The 17,399-nt window shown below is 38.9% G+C and overlaps 1 protein-coding gene and 1 long non-coding RNA gene across 3 annotated transcripts in view; one reads left to right on the forward strand and one right to left on the reverse strand.

The window, feature by feature from the left end:
* The window catches only part of LOC138964095 (uncharacterized protein C3orf18-like), a 27,797-nt gene extending 15,633 nt beyond the window's left edge, over positions 1-12,164 (forward strand). Inside the window, exons 4-5 of one of the 2 annotated variants that reach the window (XM_070335985.1) lie at positions 6,944-7,004; positions 7,581-12,164. In XM_070335985.1, coding sequence (XP_070192086.1) covers positions 6,944-6,976 — 33 coding nt within the window. In that variant the 3' untranslated portion in view covers positions 6,977-7,004; positions 7,581-12,164. The remainder of the gene's footprint in view (positions 1-6,943; positions 7,005-7,580) is intronic. The other variant, XM_070335984.1, reaches the window with a different exon arrangement.
* LOC138964102 (uncharacterized) overlaps positions 1-17,068 on the reverse strand; it is a 20,379-nt gene extending 3,311 nt beyond the window's left edge. The window contains exon 1 of the long non-coding RNA XR_011455015.1: positions 15,863-17,068. This is a non-coding gene — a long non-coding RNA (uncharacterized lncRNA). The remainder of the gene's footprint in view (positions 1-15,862) is intronic.
* Positions 17,069-17,399: the final 331 nt, after the last annotated feature.

Consider the following 17,399-nt stretch of genomic DNA (forward strand, 5'->3'; position numbering starts at 1 on the left):
TTCTATATCTCTATTCTTTTTAACTTTCTGAGCGTGTTTTTAATCCAAACATATCATATCTACAGTATAGACCGGATGTATAAAACACCGGATGTATGAAAGTCTGGATGTATGAAAGGGGTAGGCAGGGTCCCGGCAGAAGCTACTCTTTGTTATTACTTAGAATTTTCCGGTTGTATGAAAATCGGATGTATAAAAGTCCGGTTGTATAAAAGCAAATCTCTGGTCCCGAGCAGCACAAATGCGTTGTTGCAAGACCGGTTGTAAGAAAACGAAAGTAGACCCAGGTTACCAAATGAGGATGCCCTGAAAACTTCCCCACCAACTGATTTTTATCCAGATTCTATTGCTGTCAACGAGTTGTTCTGTTTAATTTGTTTCTCCATTCAATCATTTTTTTTTAACCTGTTACAAATTCGTCACCAAGACCCATAAAATCCCAGAAGGCATTTGTGTTACATTTATAACCAGAGACATTGGTCATGGATGCGAATCAGTTGTTACCTGTTTATGTTGTTGTATTTTATGTTGTTGTATTTTATTTTGTTGTATTTTATGTTGTTTTTATGTTCTTGTTGTTGTTTTTATGTTCTTGTTGTTGTTGTTGATTTTATCCATTAAACTGATTTTATGTTTAACTCCATTAATAATCTGTTTTGTTTGTCTATTCAGTCATTTTAGCCTGTTATAAATTTGTCATGACTGAAGAGCCATAATAGCCCAGGAAGGCATTTTTTTGTACAATTAGAACCAGAGGCATTGGTCGTGGGTGTGACTCAGTTTTTACATTTAGTCAAGTTTTGACTAAATGTTTTAACATAGAGGGGGGGAATCGAGACGAGGGTCGTGGTGTATGTGTGTCTGTGTGTCTGTGTGTGTGTGTAGAGCGATTCAGACTAAACTACTAGGCCGATCTTTATGAAATTTGACATGAGAGTTCCTGGGTATGATATCCCCGGACGTTTTTTTCTTTTTTTCGATAAATACCTTTGATGACGTCATATCCGGCTTTTTGTAAAAGTTGAGACGGCACTGTCACACCCTCATTTTTCAATTAAATTGATTGAAATTTTGGCAAAGCAATCTTCGACGAAGGCCGGGGTTTGGTATTGCATTTCAGCTTGGTGGCTTAAAAACTAATGAGTGAGTTTGGTCATTAAAAATCGGAAACTTGTAATTAAAATTATTTTTTTATCAAACGATCCAAAAACAATTTCATCTTATTCTTCGTCATTTTCTGATTCCAAAAACATATACATATGTTATATTTGGATTAAAAACAATCTCTGAAAATTAAAAATATAAAAATTATGATCAAAATTAAATTTCCGAAATCGATTTAAAAACTATTTCATCTTATTCCTTGTTGGTTCCTGATTCCAAAAACATATAGATATGATATGTTTGGATCAAAAACACGCTCAGAAAGTTAAAACGAAGAGAGGTACAGTAAAGCGTGCTATGAAGCACAGCGCAACCGCTGCCGCGCCAACCAGGTTCGTCACTTTCACTGCCTTTTGCACTAGCGGCGGACTACGTTCAGTTTCATTCTGTGAGTTCCACAGCTTGACTAAATGTAGTAATTTCGCATTACACGACTTGTTTTCTATGTTGTTGTTGTTGTTTTAATCCGTTAAACTGGTTTTAAGTTTAACTCACTTTTTATATTTAGTCAAGTTTTGACTAAATATTTTAACATCGAGGGGGAATCGAAACGAGGGTCGTGGTGTATGTGCGTATGTGTGTGCGTGCGTGTGTGTGTGTGTGTGTGTAGAGCGATTCAGACTAAACTACTGGACCGATCTTTATGAAATTTGACATGAGAGTTCCTGGGTATGAAATCCCCGAACGTTTTTTTCATTTTTTTGATAAATGTCTTTGATGACGTCATATCCGGCTTTTCGTGAAAGTTGAGGCGGCACTGTCACGCCCTCATTTTTCACCCAAATTGGTTGAAATTTTGGTCAAGTACTCTTCAACGAAGCCCGGGGTTCGGTATTGCATTTCAGCTTGGTGGCTTAAAAATTAATTAATGACTTTGGTCATTAAAAATCGGAAAATTGTAAAAAAAAATAAAAATTTATAAAACGATCCAAATTTACGTTTATCTTATTCTCCATCATTTGCTGATTCCAAAAACATATAAATATGTTATATTCGGATTAAAAACAAGCTCTGAAAATTAAATATATAAAAATTATTATCAAATTTTTTTTTTCGAAATCAATTTAAAAACACTTTCATCTTATTCCTTGTCGGTTCCTGATTCCAAAAATATATACATATGATATGTTTGGATTAAAAACACGCTCAGAAAGTTAAAACAAAGAGAGGTACAGAAAAGCGTGCTATCCTTCTCACCGCAACGAATACCCCGCTCTTCTTGTCAATTCCACGTGTTCTGTGAGTTCGACAGCTACTTGACTAAATATTGTATTTTCGCCTTACGCGACTTGTTTGTATTCAGTGCGCGCGCGTGAGAGAGAGAGAGAGAGAGAGAGAGAGAGAAAGAGAGAAAGAGAGAGAGAGAGAGAGAGAGAGAGAGAGAGAGAGAGAGAGAGAGAACTCAGAAAATGTTATTTGCTACGCCAACGGTCATTACAAAGCTTCCACGACCAAAAACATTGTCAAAAGCGCAAAAGGGTTGTGGAGGGAACACACACAATACAGTTGAGCCACACACAAACACACACACGTGCGCGCCGCGAGCGCACGCACGTACGCGCACACACACACACACACAGAGGGACGGGGGGGGGGGGGGGGGGGGGGGGGCGGAGAGTGCACGGTCTTATGCAAAGCAGAACAGTTCCTTACACAAACAGTTGCTCTTTCTATCGGTTGTCCTGACTGTGTCAGTGTACGTAAGTACATGTACTTTTCCACTTGTTATTCACAAACCTTTTCTTCTAACAAGGATATGCATCAAAACATTTAAACATAAAAAAAACAAATAAATACAAAAATGATATGAAAAAAACCCTACTTTTATCAAGTAACAGACGCGTGGCCGGATGTATGAAAGTCAATCCACAATATTTTCATACATCCGGTTAACCGGATTTAGTAAAGACCGGATGTATGAAAGACAAAAAGTGGGTCCCGACGACTTTCTTACATCCGGTCTCGACTGTATATGTTTTTGGAATCAGGAACCGACAAGGAATAAGATGAAAGTGTTTTTAAATCGATTTCGGAAGTTTAATTTAATCATAATTTTTATATTTTTAATTTTTAGAGCTTGTTTTTAATCTGAATATAACATAATTATATGTTTTTGGAATCAGAAAATGATGAAGAATACGATAAACGTAATTTTGGATCGTTTTATAAAAAAATAATTTTAATTACAATTTTCAGATTTTTACTGACCAAAGTCATTAATTAATTTTTAAGCCTCCAAGCTAAAATGCAATACCAAAGTCCGGCCTTCGTCGAAGATTGCTTTGCCAAAATTTCAATCAATTTTATTGAAAAATGAGGGTGTGACAGTGCCGCCTCAACTTTTACAAAATGCCGTATATGACGTCATCAAAGACATTTATCGAAAAAAATGAAAAAAAAGGCTGGGGATATTATACCCAGGAACTCTCATGAAAAATTTGATACAGATCGGTCCAGTAGTTTACTCTGAATCGCTCTACACACACACACACACACACACACACACACACACACACACACACACACACATACATACACCACGACCCTCGTCTCGATTCCTCCCTCTATGTTAAAACATTTAGTCAAAACTTGACCAAATGTAACTAGAACATGAGGAAATGTTTGACCGTTCTTCTGTTGTCATCTTCTCAAATTATTGTTGAGTTTGTTTAACATTAACTTTATCCCCGAGTACGCTAGTACTTGGGCTCAACAGACTTTAATCGTGTGTGTGTGTGTGTGTGTGTGTGTGTCTGTCTCGACTTAACAGCTTATTGCTGGGAAACTACTGGGCGCAGTTCGTTCAAAAGTTGATACACTAACTTGATAATAGGTCCGATTGATCGTATTAAAACTTCATAATGTTACCTGGGACCTAAATGCGAAATAAACCACAAAAACAACTTGGCGGTGGGACGAATTCAGACGGAGCAACAGCCAGCCATTGAGCTGATAGAACAGCCGAACGCGTCACACAGTGACGAGAAATATAGCGTCGTAAAAAGCATGCGTATCGCATGCGAGATGATTTGCGCGTTGTGTGTTTGAATAATTTGATTTTTTGTGTACCCCATTTTCTACCAAGCGTTGGTTGCTCGGTCACGACTGCGGTGGTTTAGAGGTCGCGATTTTGTGTTTTGATTCTTTTCATATTAATTTGTATTTTTTCTTATGGTTTCCTTTGTTTACATATGTTTCAGTCTTTTACCTTCACTTTACATTAAAGAATTTGGTAAAACTACCTGGGGCGTGATAAATGCAAGAATCCGCGAGCCAGGACAGTAAAAGAACTTTGTGGGCCACCAGTTCACCTGCAGTTATGAAGAGGGTCGGCAGTATATTTTTCACTGTGATCAAATAAAAGAGAAAGGCCAGTCACCACGCACATCCTCGGCTCGCATGCAATGTAGTTATATAGCAAAGGGAATGCCTGTAATTCACACAGAGCAATCACTTGGTCTTAAACGTGCACAAGACAAAAACTTTCATACTGGGGGAGCGAGCCAGTCTGAAGAGTACTCGGGTCCAGCGCGAGCGTTTTTTATCATATCATTTGTACTTTCGGCAGTACCGTTTTCCACGTGTGCGGTTTGTAGACGGTAGGCCTACAGAATCTTCGCGGTAAACAAAGATTTGATTACTTGATTCTAAACTAAGCGGTAAACGAAGCGGTAAACGAAGCAGCGAAATGATGGACTTATCAGACGACGGTGAGTTGAATATGATCTACTAAATGTTGTAGTATTTTAGTTACATGTCTGGCATTTGTTGCCCTCAGTAATTGCTTTGCGGCATCGATTACTGTCGACACACCGGGCATATTCGCTCGAACGAAACGTTCAGCAGCCATTTTGCCGGAAAACGTCATCAAAACAGCTGACTACGCCTACGCTATTTTTACAAACTCTATATAACAGTTAATGATAGTAATATCACTTGCGCGCACCATGCCACCGTTTTGCAAAACCCTCGTTATCTGTTATACATAGTTTTAGCAATAATGCGCACGATAGTTTCTTTTCTTTATTCGGTGTTTAACGTCGTTTTCAACCAGAAGGTTATATCGCGACGGGGCAAGGGGGAGATGGGATAGAGCCACTTGTCAATTGTTTCTTGTTCACAAAAGCACTAATCAAAAATTTGCTCCAGGGGCTCGCAACGTAGTACAATGCAGAGGCCTTACTGGGAGAATGCAAGTTTCCAGTACAAAGGACTTAACATTTCTTACATACTGCTTGACTAAAATCTTTACAAAAATTGACTATATTCTATACAAGAAACACTTAACAAGGGTGAAAGGAGAAACAGAATCCGTTAGTCGCCTCTTACGACATGCTGGGGAGCATCGGGTAAATTCTTCCCCCTAACCCCGCAGGGGTTAGGGGGAAGAATTTACCCGATATATATAACAAATAACGATAGTTTTGAAACTCTATATCACATTATAACAGTTAACGATAGTTTCAAAACCCTATATAACAGTTAACAATAGTAATATAAATTTGGCGCACCATAAAAAGGATCTTTAAATGCCAATATCTCATTAACAATTTTCAAAATGCTTTAGGCACCAAAAATGCTGTTAAACTGGGTACAAAAAAAGAAAGGCGGCAGGTCATTTCAGGTACTTGTCACTGTACAAAAGATGTGGGTCCAAGCGTCTGCGAAGGGGTACACATAAGTTTTCCTTCTTTAAGAGTGATGGGTCCAAGTGGACACACACCATCGGTGAAGGGGTATTCACGTTTTTGCTTCTTTGAGAATCATGGGTCTTCACAGACCCACGCCCGTGTGTAGTCAAAGGCGCAGTCTGGCAAAGGCACAGAAGTACACCGAGTGCAAATTTGATGTGACTTTTCCTTTGGAGAAAAAAATATAAACATGTTCTTGTAACCGAGTGCCTGAAGCACAAGAATCACCTTTGGAAGCAAAGCCGACTGAAGAATTGTGCAACAGGATTGAGATTTTAGATCTAAATCAATAGCTCTATAAAAACTGCTATGGGTACACAAGGGTTCACAAGAGCATACAAGGTGACAACAGCAGCCAAACCCTAACACAAATAGCTACTCCACTTCTGTGTTGTCTTCCGACATACCAAAAACAAGCGAGCTGCTATAAATAGCTCACACTTCCGCAGGGAGACAACTCCGTCAATGCATAGCAACTGTCTGTGATAAGGGGGACTACTGCGTCACCCTGTCAAACTCTCCCCCGGCCCATTTGAATGAACTTTGTCCTCAAAGTTCGGAACCATGGACCCGCCCAGCGATGTTTAAGTCCCTCCCAGGTTCATTTGGGTGGGAACAGCACAGAAATGTACCAGTGGCCATGATGCCATTCCTGATCATACCATGTTGAGTTCCATCCCTGCTCACTAGTGCCAAATGTATCAGAGTGCCCGAAGCACAAGAATCGGAGGCAAAGTCAATCAAACAGGATTGAGATTTTAGATCTGAATCAATAGCTCTATAAAAACTGCTATGGGTACACAAGGGTTCACAAGAGCATACAAGGTGACAACAGCAGCCACACCCCATCACAAACTAAGCTGCTACTCTACATCTCATGGGTGTGCTGTCTTCCGACGTACCAAAAACGTTGAGCTACTATAAATAGCTCATGCTTTGGCAGGGAGACAACTTCGTCAATGCAGACCAACTGCCTGTGACAAGGGGGAATACTGCGTCACACTGTCACATTCTCAACAGCATATCCTTGAAAAATAACGTACAACTTCACCTGAGAAAATGGTCATCTCTGTGCTTTGTTTGTCTAGGTCTTGTTAGCCATGACAGTGTTGACGGGATAATCTGGAAAGCCATGGCCGCATATGGGAGGTATACTTCTTCTTCTTCAGCGTTCCAGAATTTTCTGGTTACGTGTGAGCTCGTTTCCCCATTTGGGTTCCCCAAACCATACTCTGAGAGCATAGTCAGCTTCACTCCGCTTTCGTTGAATAGGCATGCTGGGTATTTTCGTGTTTCCATAACCCACCGAACTCCGACATGGATTACAGGATATTTGCCGTGCGCACTTGGCCTTGTGCTAGCGTGTACACACGAAGGGGGTTAAGTCACTAGCAGGTCTTTACATAAGTTGACCTGGGAGATCAGAAAAATCTAAACACCAAATAAAGTAAACTCCACTCTTAACCCACCAGGCGGCAGTGACCGGGATTCGAACTTACGACCTCCCGATTAGGAGGCCGACGTCTTACCACCACGCCACTGCGTCCGTCGGGAGGTATACTGATAAATTGCCTGCCAGTTAATTTCACAAAGTATAGAAAGCTAGCCTTCACATTTCTATAACCTGACTTGTCACCTATAGCTCTGCAGACTAGATGTGGAAATCATGTTGAATGCCTTGTAAAAAAAAATCATCTCTCAAACATGCTTTCTTTTTGTGTGCAGGATTCTAGCCCACCAGATTCACCATTGCTGAAGTCGACAGGTTACCATTCAATGGAGTAACAATTAAAGTCATCACAGCACTTTTCATGTGATACAAACAATTCCATGGGGTAACAAGGTCATGACAGCATTTTTCATGTGGAAAAAAAGACATTCCATGGAGTTACCAGGTCACAACAGAACTTTTCATGTGATACAAAGCATTCCACGGAGTAACAAGGTTACGACAGCCCTTCTTGGATCATTTGGTAAAAAGCGTTGCATGGAGTTACAAGGTCACAACAGCCTGTTTCATGTGGGGAAAAAACAACAATGTGAAGAAACATGTGATAACAATGACCAAAAGTAAACAATCCAAGCAGGAACAAATATAGCTTTACACCATCTGAGCATACTCTCATCTGCTTTTTTTCTCACACTGTAAAAAGAATGAAAACTATATGTATGTTAATATTGATGTATGTCTGCATTCTTCTGGTCAAGGCTGAGCATCGTCTTGGTTTGCTTATAAAACCTTGTTGTAAAATCTGATTGTCAATGTTCAATTACATGTACAGTATTGATAAAAAAAAAAATTGAACAGGTGGAATAACTCTTTGAGGTGAATGTCAGCAGGAATGTCTGCATCCCGTAAACCATCAGTTTCTGGCCACAGACACTGCCAGGCTTTTACATACTGTACAAACATCCTTTTGTTTAACCTTCACCGTATCACGCTTTGGACTACACAGTCTGGATGATGTTGGTTGTGTACAACCCATGCTTTCTAAAGAAGGATTCAACGTAAAAAGTATGGGTCGTACATGACCCACGCCATTCGAATAGAGATGAACTCTTTGCAGAGTAATGGTTGTACACGACCCACGCTATCCGAATAGGGATAAACACCGTAAAATGCCATCTGGACTGTGTAGTTCAAACAGTGTCATTGTTTATTTGTTTGTTTACAAAGATAATCCTTTAACAAGAAGAGCAAACGCTCGATCGAGTCACTTTCGCAGTTCTGAATATTATATGAGGCATCAGATGGACAGGAAGAAATTGCTATTCACAACACAATGAGTCACGTTCACATAAAATTTGAGCCCGGTCACTTTTATAGTTTCCGAGAAAAGCCCAACGTTAAGTTGTGTGTTGCCGAACAGAAAAGGCTAGTTATCTCCCTTGTTTTTCTGATAACGTTCGTAAAAGGCTACAGATGTAAATACTTTGATGTAAAGAATAATCCTACAAAGTTTCAATCACATCCGATGAACTTTGTCAAAGATATAAAATGTCTAATTTTTCCTTTGACGCTGACCTGTGACCTTGAAAAAGGTCAAAGGTCAACGAAACCATCGTTAAAGTGTAGAGGTCATTGGAGGTCACGACTAAACAAAATATGAGCCCGATCGCTTTGATAGTTTCCGAGAAAAGTCCAACGTTAAGGTGGTGTCTACGGACGGCCGGCCGGACGGCCGGCCGGACAGACTAACACTGACCGATTACATAGTCACTTTTTCTCAAGTGACTCAAAAATTGGTCGATGGGAAGGTTTTATGGTGTTCAAGGATTACATAAAGTGTCAATCAAAACCTCCCAAAAGTTTTAGAGATACAGACACTTTTGTGAGGCTTTGTGTTGTCCACAACCCAGGAAGCTCGGTGAAGGTTATAAACACTTACCGCTAGAGAACACTCCATTGAGAGTGGGTATTTTTCAAAGAATTAATTTCGAGTAGACATTTAGGTGCTGACCGGACACTTGGTTATGGTGCTTGACTTAACTTTTGAAACTTAAATAAAAAATTGACTGATTGTGAGACAAACATGGTTATACATGTAACACGAAAGAATTATTTTATCATCAAGACAAAGTCAGTACAGTTTAAAGTTTTGAAAGTAGGGAGCCCTGATGTATGTCAAGCGAGGTGGGTGACTGAGTTGACTGGTGCGTGTAAGATGCAGCTTTCATTTGATGACGGGGAAAATAGGGTACCGAAAACAATACAACTGGTGTGTGGTTTTACGCGTGCAAAAGAGCCATTCAAGTGATCTGTCATTCAATGTTATTGCGATTGTATTTCGCAAGGTTACTATAACTGTTTTGGTGAATGATGTCATCATTCTGTAAACCTCCTGTGAGGTGGAGTGGGGCTTTAATTACTGAACATATGTTGAAGATGGAATCTCATAACAGCTGGAGTATTTAATTGCACTTTAGAGATACGTAGTGTCCAAAATGCGCTGAATCAGCTTGACAAAAAATTTGTTTTAAAGAACAGGATACAGAACACGAACAGCAAGGCTAAAATTAACTCATAAAAAGTTGTCAATCAAGCATTAGGAAGTGTCATCTGTCTTGACTTTGTTGTACAGATTATCACCTATAGCATCTATGCTGTGCTTGTTGTCAGCAGTGGCTGTGATTTACATCATGGTACTGTTCACAAAGTTGTGCTCCAACAGTTCTCTTAAACTACAGTCGAACCTGCCTTGGTGACCATGCACCCCTCATAACAACTGCCTGCCCATTACGACTACAGGCATCCAAAAGGGTCCCGACATGACTTTTTTTCAGATACAAGTCAACTTTTCATAACAACCTATCTATGTAAGTAAAAGAAGCACTTTTAGTCGTTTCCTTTGGTGGTCGTTGTAGACAGGTTTGACTATAGGTCCTTTCTTCTTGGGCCGCCATGGAAAGGTCAGCCAAACTGGCTCTTTGTCAGTCTGGGAAACAATAGCTCAGGTGTGCTTAATAGTGTTTATATTTGAACTTCAGCTTTATTACTCACCTGTGGTGAGATTGTTAGCCCATTATAGTTGTTAGATGAAACGATTTTTGCATGATTATTCATCATGTCATTGTCCACTACTGTGAAGTCCTTGACGGGGTAAACTCCCTGGATAGGGCAAACTCCCTGGATAGGGCACATGATGAAAGCATGGGGGACTGCTTCCCTTCACTTGCTGGCATTAATGCAATGTCACCTTCAACAACTGTCAAAGTGAACATTTTGGTACAATTTAAGTCTCTTCACACTTTGAGAGATTGTCCACCTTGTGACATCACTTTTCTCAGATTTCTGAGGTTTACTGTACTTTACTCTTTAGTATTTGAGCCTACAAGGAAGTGTATTAATGTAACAACTGTGAGAATTTCACCTGGACTTGATCTAGTTATATTCCTCCCCATGGCATTCCTTTTTTTACCCCCCGCGGGTTAGGGGGAAGAATTTACCCGATGCTCCCCAGATGTCGTAAGAGGCGACTAACGGATTCTGTTTCTCCTTTTACCTTTGTTAAGTGTTTCTTGTATAGAATATAGTCAATGTTTGTAAAGATTTTAGTCAAGCAGTGTGTAGGAAATGTTGGGTCCTTTGTACTGGAAACTTGCATTCTCCCAGTAAGGTCATATATTGTACTACGTTGCAAGCCCCTGGAGCAATTTTTTGATTGGTGCTTTTGTGAACAAGAAACAATTAACAAGTGGCTCTATCCCATCCGCCCCCTCCCCCCCTTTCCCCGTCGCGATATAACCTTGAACGGTTGAAAACGACGTTAAACACCAAGTAAAGAAAGAATTCCTTTTCTTGTGTCCAGTCATGTGCAACGGATATTTGATGTGAGTTTGTGCATTTGTTTTAACTTTTGGGTTGAATTTTATGTTCAAGCATTTACGGCTTAACAATTTATAACAGTTTTGTTTTACTGTCTATTGGCAGATTTACATCCTCAAATGTTCCCGTTTACTTTTGTCAGTTCAGACTGGATTTGTTCGCCACATTTTGTCATGTTGATTCATTTTCGTGCAATACGTACTATATCAAAATAAAATGTCTCAATTATATTCTGATTCGCTATATATTATACCAGTTGGTTTGAACTGTTTTTACATTTAGTCAAGTTTTTGTCAGAGGTAACGTAGAGGGGGGAATCGAGACGAGGGTCGTGGTGTATGTGCGTGTGTGTGTGTGTGTGTGTGTGTGTGTGTGTGTCTGTCTGTGTGTGTGTGTAGAGCGATTCAGACTAAACTACTGGACCGATCTTTATGAAATTTGACATGAGAGTTCCTGGGTATGAAATCCCCATACGTTTTTTTCATTTTTTCAATAAATGTCTTTCCCGCAGTGGGGCACTGCGGTTATGAAATTAAAAGCCCCTCCTGTTTTTGGAACCGCAGGAGCTTTCTAGTTTGCTGTTAGGTAGATTTTTGGTTCCTCTTTCCTGTCATGCTCTCTTTTTCTTCATGAATTCTTTTCTTTTTTCTGCCTTCTTGCTCATTCACCTGTATTTTTTTCCAAAAATCTCTTCTCTTGCCGCTTGTCTCGCGATTCATGTATAGTTTAATCTGTTAGTGTTCTGATGTAAGTCCAGCAGTAGATAGGTTAAGCCTATTTTAACATACTGGAAACTGGTAATCTTCCAGTAGGTATTAATTTAGTTTTACTAAAGCCTGCTGGGACACAAGTAATGGGTTAGTGCATTTGTAAACAGGAATCGCTTGACAAGTGGCCCCCTTCATCCCCCCCTTCCTCGTCCTGATATGGCTCTGCGTAGTCGGCTGGACGTTAAGCAACAAATAAACAAACAAACAAATAAATGTCTTTGATGACGTCATATCCGGCTTTTCGTGAAAGTTGAGGCGGCACTGCCACGCTCTCATTTTTCAACCAAATTGGTTGAAATTTTGGTCAAGTAATCTTCGACGAAGGCCGGGGTTTGGTATTGCATTTCAGCTTGATGGCTTAAAAACTAATGAGTGAGTTTGGTCATTAAAAATCTGAAAATTGTAAAAAAAAAATTTTTTTATAAAACGATCCAAATTTACGTACATCTTATTCTTTATCATTTTCTGATTCCAAAAACATATAAATATGTTATATTTGGATTAAAAACAAGCTCTGAAAATTAAAAATATAAAAATTATTATCAAAATTAAGTTGTCCAAATCAATTTAAAAACACCTTCATCTTATTCCTTGTCGGTTCCTGATTCCAAAAACATATAGATATGATATGTTTCGATTAAAAACACGCTCAGAAAGTTAAAACGAAGAGAGGTATAGAAAAGCGTGCTATCCTTCTCAGCGCAAGTACTACCCCGCTCTTCTTGTCAATTTCACTGCCTTTGCCGTGCGCGGTGGACTGACGATGCTACGAGTATACGGTCTTGCTGCGTTGCATTGCGTTCAGTTTCATTCTGTGAGTTCGACAGCTACTTGACTAAATGTTGTATTTTCGCCTTACGCGACTTGTTTTCTCTTCCAGTATAATATTTTCAAAAGAGAATGTTTGAATATTACTGTGGTCCCACTCAATCAAAATGCACCGCTTGATATACTCCACCCAGCTAAAACAAAAACACTTTTCTTCACAAATTTAGACACACAGTCCAAACATTAAAAGAGTGAAAGGTATAAAATAAAGGAAGAGCATACATGTACTAGCTTTTGAATTTACAGATGTATATGATTTGTAAAGTTCTTGAAAAAAAATGAAATCAAAACACAAATAGACTGCCAACATTCCAAAATTCAGAATAAAAAAAACCAAGAAAGGCATGTTATGTAAAAGTTATATTTATAACAAAACAAAATGTTAAGATCACAAACGTTTGTGTTTTTGTTTTAAATATAACGTTCCAATAATATACCTTTCTTGTGTTTTTATTCTTGGAAGAAACTGTTTCAAAAACATTCTGCAGACCTGTCGTTTAATGTCTTGAAAGCCGTTTATGATTAAATCATCCAAATTCTCTTTGCCTAAAATATTAATTTGAAACACTCAGTTGTTGATCTATTCTTTAACTTTGATATTCTCGGTTATAAGGCTGTTCACTTGTGCTCACGACCTGATATCTGCAAAATGTATAAAACATTTGAAATACTTCAAGGTATCTTCCTTCTCATGCAAACAATCATTAATACCATCCGATATCTGCTTTTATTACCATTCCAGGGCATCATATGGCTTTTGGACCAATCAGGACTTATATACTAATCGTCATAAAAAACTTTACACATGCGTTTGAGGGCAGATCTTTCCGATGAGGCCGTTTATCGTAACACCAATAAATTATTATATGACTGGAAAGGCCGTTTATTCCCCTAACTTATTCAGAAAACAGATTGAGTTTACATGACGCAGTGTCGATACAGTGGAACCTACAACACAGACACCCCCAAAATCAAATTCGCAAAATCAAGGTTCCCGCGTTAAAATTGACAACAAATCAGAACTGCTAAAACGAAACATTAGCATGTCCTTAGACAGAACAATCAAATCTGCATCCAAATCAGTCAGTTTTGTTCACATATCTTGTCTACCAAGGACGCTACGGCATGCTGAGCGGTGTAGGTGTCAATCCTCTCAGAAGGCATAAAGGGCAGTTTTGGAAGCCGTTTTAGTGGGTAATGAGACAAAAAATGATACATTTGAGTAACTCGCCAACGCATTGCCTTCAAACTTTCGGAGATTTGTGCTAACACGTGTCGTAAAGTAAATACGGAATTTCAAGTCATTTGAGACATTAGGTCTGCTGTTATTTGTCATGTCAGAAAAAGTTCTTAAATTGACGGTAGGTTTTTGCTGACTCATCGAAAGAATTTAATTTGTTGAAATCTTCAAGAACAATGACAGATGCGCCACATACTCAAATTTCACGTACATATCTTATCAGACATGGGTGGTATGAGGATTTCAACGCGAAAGTAGTTTTTAAGAAGTTGACTCATTCAGAGCGCTGAGCGCATATGTCGGCCTAGGCCTAGCAAAGCTCACTGCCGACACGCTTAACTGACCAATGGGTCTTGAAAATTCATTTTCCAAGAATTTTTGTGTGCGTTTAAACAAGTGCACTGAGAACAGCCATTGTTAAAACTGTATTAGATTTAAGGGTAAATTGAAGCTTTCATTTTTCTAAATGCATGCTAATTTTTTTCATTTTTTTTTTTCAATCGGACAGGGTACATCTTTATTTTTAAAACTCTTTCTGGTATGTCGCATAACAACAGAACTAATATCTCAAATGACTTAAGATTTCGTGTGTAGTTTACGACATGTGTTAGCACAAATCTCCGAAAGTTTGAAGGCAATGCGTAGATGCTTGGGGTGCTGAAGCATTTATTAGGGTGTGGGGAATGCAGTGTTGCAGTGGATTCACACCCATTCAGCCCGATGTCACACAAATGAAGGCTTGTCCAACAGGTTTGGTTCCGCAAACGAGGTTTTAATTGGTTGTTGAACCTGTCGAAAACTGTTTCGACCAAATTTATTATCATGGCAAAAAACATCATTCATACAAAGTCATTGACACAAAAAACAATCAACACTGTCAGCAGCAGCAATCAAAGGGTAAATTTCAGAAAACAAAATTGCGTTTCAAAGTTCAGATAAATCAACCAATTTGGGTGAAAAAATATTCAATGTCCAGTTTCAAGTGAAAATCATGTAATTGTTCTACAATAAAGGGTGAAGTAATCCACCAAACCGTCGACATGTTCAGTTGATCACTCCACAAAGCAAACACAACAAAATGCTACCAAACTGTATAATTTTCACTGTGTGTTCAATTTAATTCAAAAATAAATCATGGTCTGAAATTACAATGACATAGCAGTCATCCGTTCCAATATCAATATCAAGAACAATAAATAAATCAAATTATATTTTACCCCAATGATCGCATTTGCCGACAGGATGATATTTCAAGAATTCATTTCAAAAAGCGCGATAAAAGCGCAATAAATTCAGGCTGTTCAGTCACATTTCATATCAAATCACAAAAGGATACCAAAAAAAAGGGTTCTCATTGCGGTCAGCAAGATTGTCTTTATCCTTTTTATAAAACTTTAAAACTGGCAATTAAAATTAGTTCATAAAAAGGCAGAAAAACAAGCACAAAAAAGGAATAACAATTTATCACAAAGAAAACAAACAAAAAAAATGTTTCTATAAAGAAACTTGACTCAAAAGGGTTTTAAGTTCAAAAGGTCAATTGAGAATTCAGAACTTTTCTTATGCCAATTCCAAGGTTTTATACTTTGAGAGAAGCCAAGCATTCTTGTGCCAAACTTAGTTGAAAAACAAGTCAAATCATAACTTATGCGCTACAAGGCACAAAAACAATAGAAAATTCAACACCTTTGTTTTCATCATTCCTAAAGATGCTGACCACAATTTGACACTGTTCTACCACTAAATTCTAGCCTATTTTCTGTCAATTCGAGACTAGCCTAATAAAACTGGATTTTATTTCTAGGCTGCAAGGCTAAACTAAACATAAAAAGTAAAAGTTTACCTATTCCTGGCCTGTGAGACTTCGGGTTTACAGAGATAACTTCTGAGTCTTCATAACTTCTGGAGATTCTTCTTCTTCATCTTCGGTGTGTTCTAAGTTCTTGCTACTCTCGGCGAATTCTTCAGTGGGTTCTTCTTCAGACAATTCAACTTCAAGGGACGACCCTTCGCCTACCAGCTCGACACACCAACTGAATTCTAAGTTCGTTAGATGCAGAGACTCAGAATTCTTCACGTGACAGAGTTCACTCACAAAAAATAGACGATTTGGAAAGAGCGTGACACCGAGAGCGGCCTTGAAGGGAAGCGGCTATTTTTAGTAAAACGTAAGTTTGCGTAATGTCAAAAAACAAAATCTAGAGGTCACAACTTCTCTACCAGAAGTTATAAAAAGGGTGCCGTTTCTACTAAAAATAAACAATTAATTAATGGTCATAATATGCGCTGATCTAAATTTTAGGTTTTTACTATTTCCATACCTCCCTTCGAGTCTCTCCATTATAAATCTCGGTGCAGCGAACCAACATAAGAATCTCAAGATCCACGCAAAGCACGTGTGGCCACCACATGCAGTGTCGTCGAGCAGCAAGTTCTAGGTTTCGATTCTATAGGCCTACTTTTGCAAAGGCCTACGATCCAAGGAGAGAGAGAGTGGAGGTTGGGGATGAGAGAGAGAGGGGGGTAAAGCGGGTTGCTATGCCGGCAGGCACACAATGCGTTGGCGAGTTACTCAAACGTACCATTTTTTGTCTCATTACCCGCTAAAACGGCTTCCAAAACTGCCTTTTATACCTTCTGAGAGGATTGACACCTACACCGCTCAGCATGCCATAGCGTCCATGGTAGACAAGATATATGAACAAAACTGACTGTTTTGGGTGCAGATGTGATTGTTCTGTCTAATGACATGCTAAACATGGTTCGATATAGTTGTTCTGATTTGTTGTCGATTTTATCGCGGGAACCTTGATTTTGCGAATTTGATTTTGGGGGGTGTGTGTGTTGTAGGTTCCACTGTATCGACACTACGTCATGTAAACTCAATCTGTTTTCTGAATAAGTGAGGGCAATAAATGGCCTTTCCAGTCGTATAATTGGTTTTACGATAAACGGCCTCATCAGAAAGATCTGCCCTCAAACGCATGTGTAAAGTTTTTTATGACGATTAATGTAGGTGACCCTCTAAATGTTATAACGTTCAGGCAGGGACCCTTTTTGTTTATCACGCTAAACATTAACAAGACAAAGTAAATAATAATAATAATATAATAAATGAGCATTGGAACTAACAATATCAGCGTGACTTATTCTACAGAATGACACTTCAAATGCTGTCAGACACTACACTCTTTATCTAAAAATACAGAAAAGCCAGTTTTGTTGGTGGGCGCTTTACAGAACGGCAAGGCACCCACCTGTATTTTTAAGCCGCCATTAGTATAATGGGGCTTACTGGATTTGCTCTGTCTGTTTGTTTGTTTGTTTGTTTGTTTGTTTGTTTGAGGCGGGCGGTCGGTCGGTGTTTGTCGGGTAAGACT

Source organism: Littorina saxatilis, linkage group LG4 (genome assembly GCF_037325665.1).
Source record: "Littorina saxatilis isolate snail1 linkage group LG4, US_GU_Lsax_2.0, whole genome shotgun sequence".
Classification (NCBI taxonomy): Eukaryota; Metazoa; Mollusca; class Gastropoda; order Littorinimorpha; family Littorinidae; genus Littorina; species Littorina saxatilis.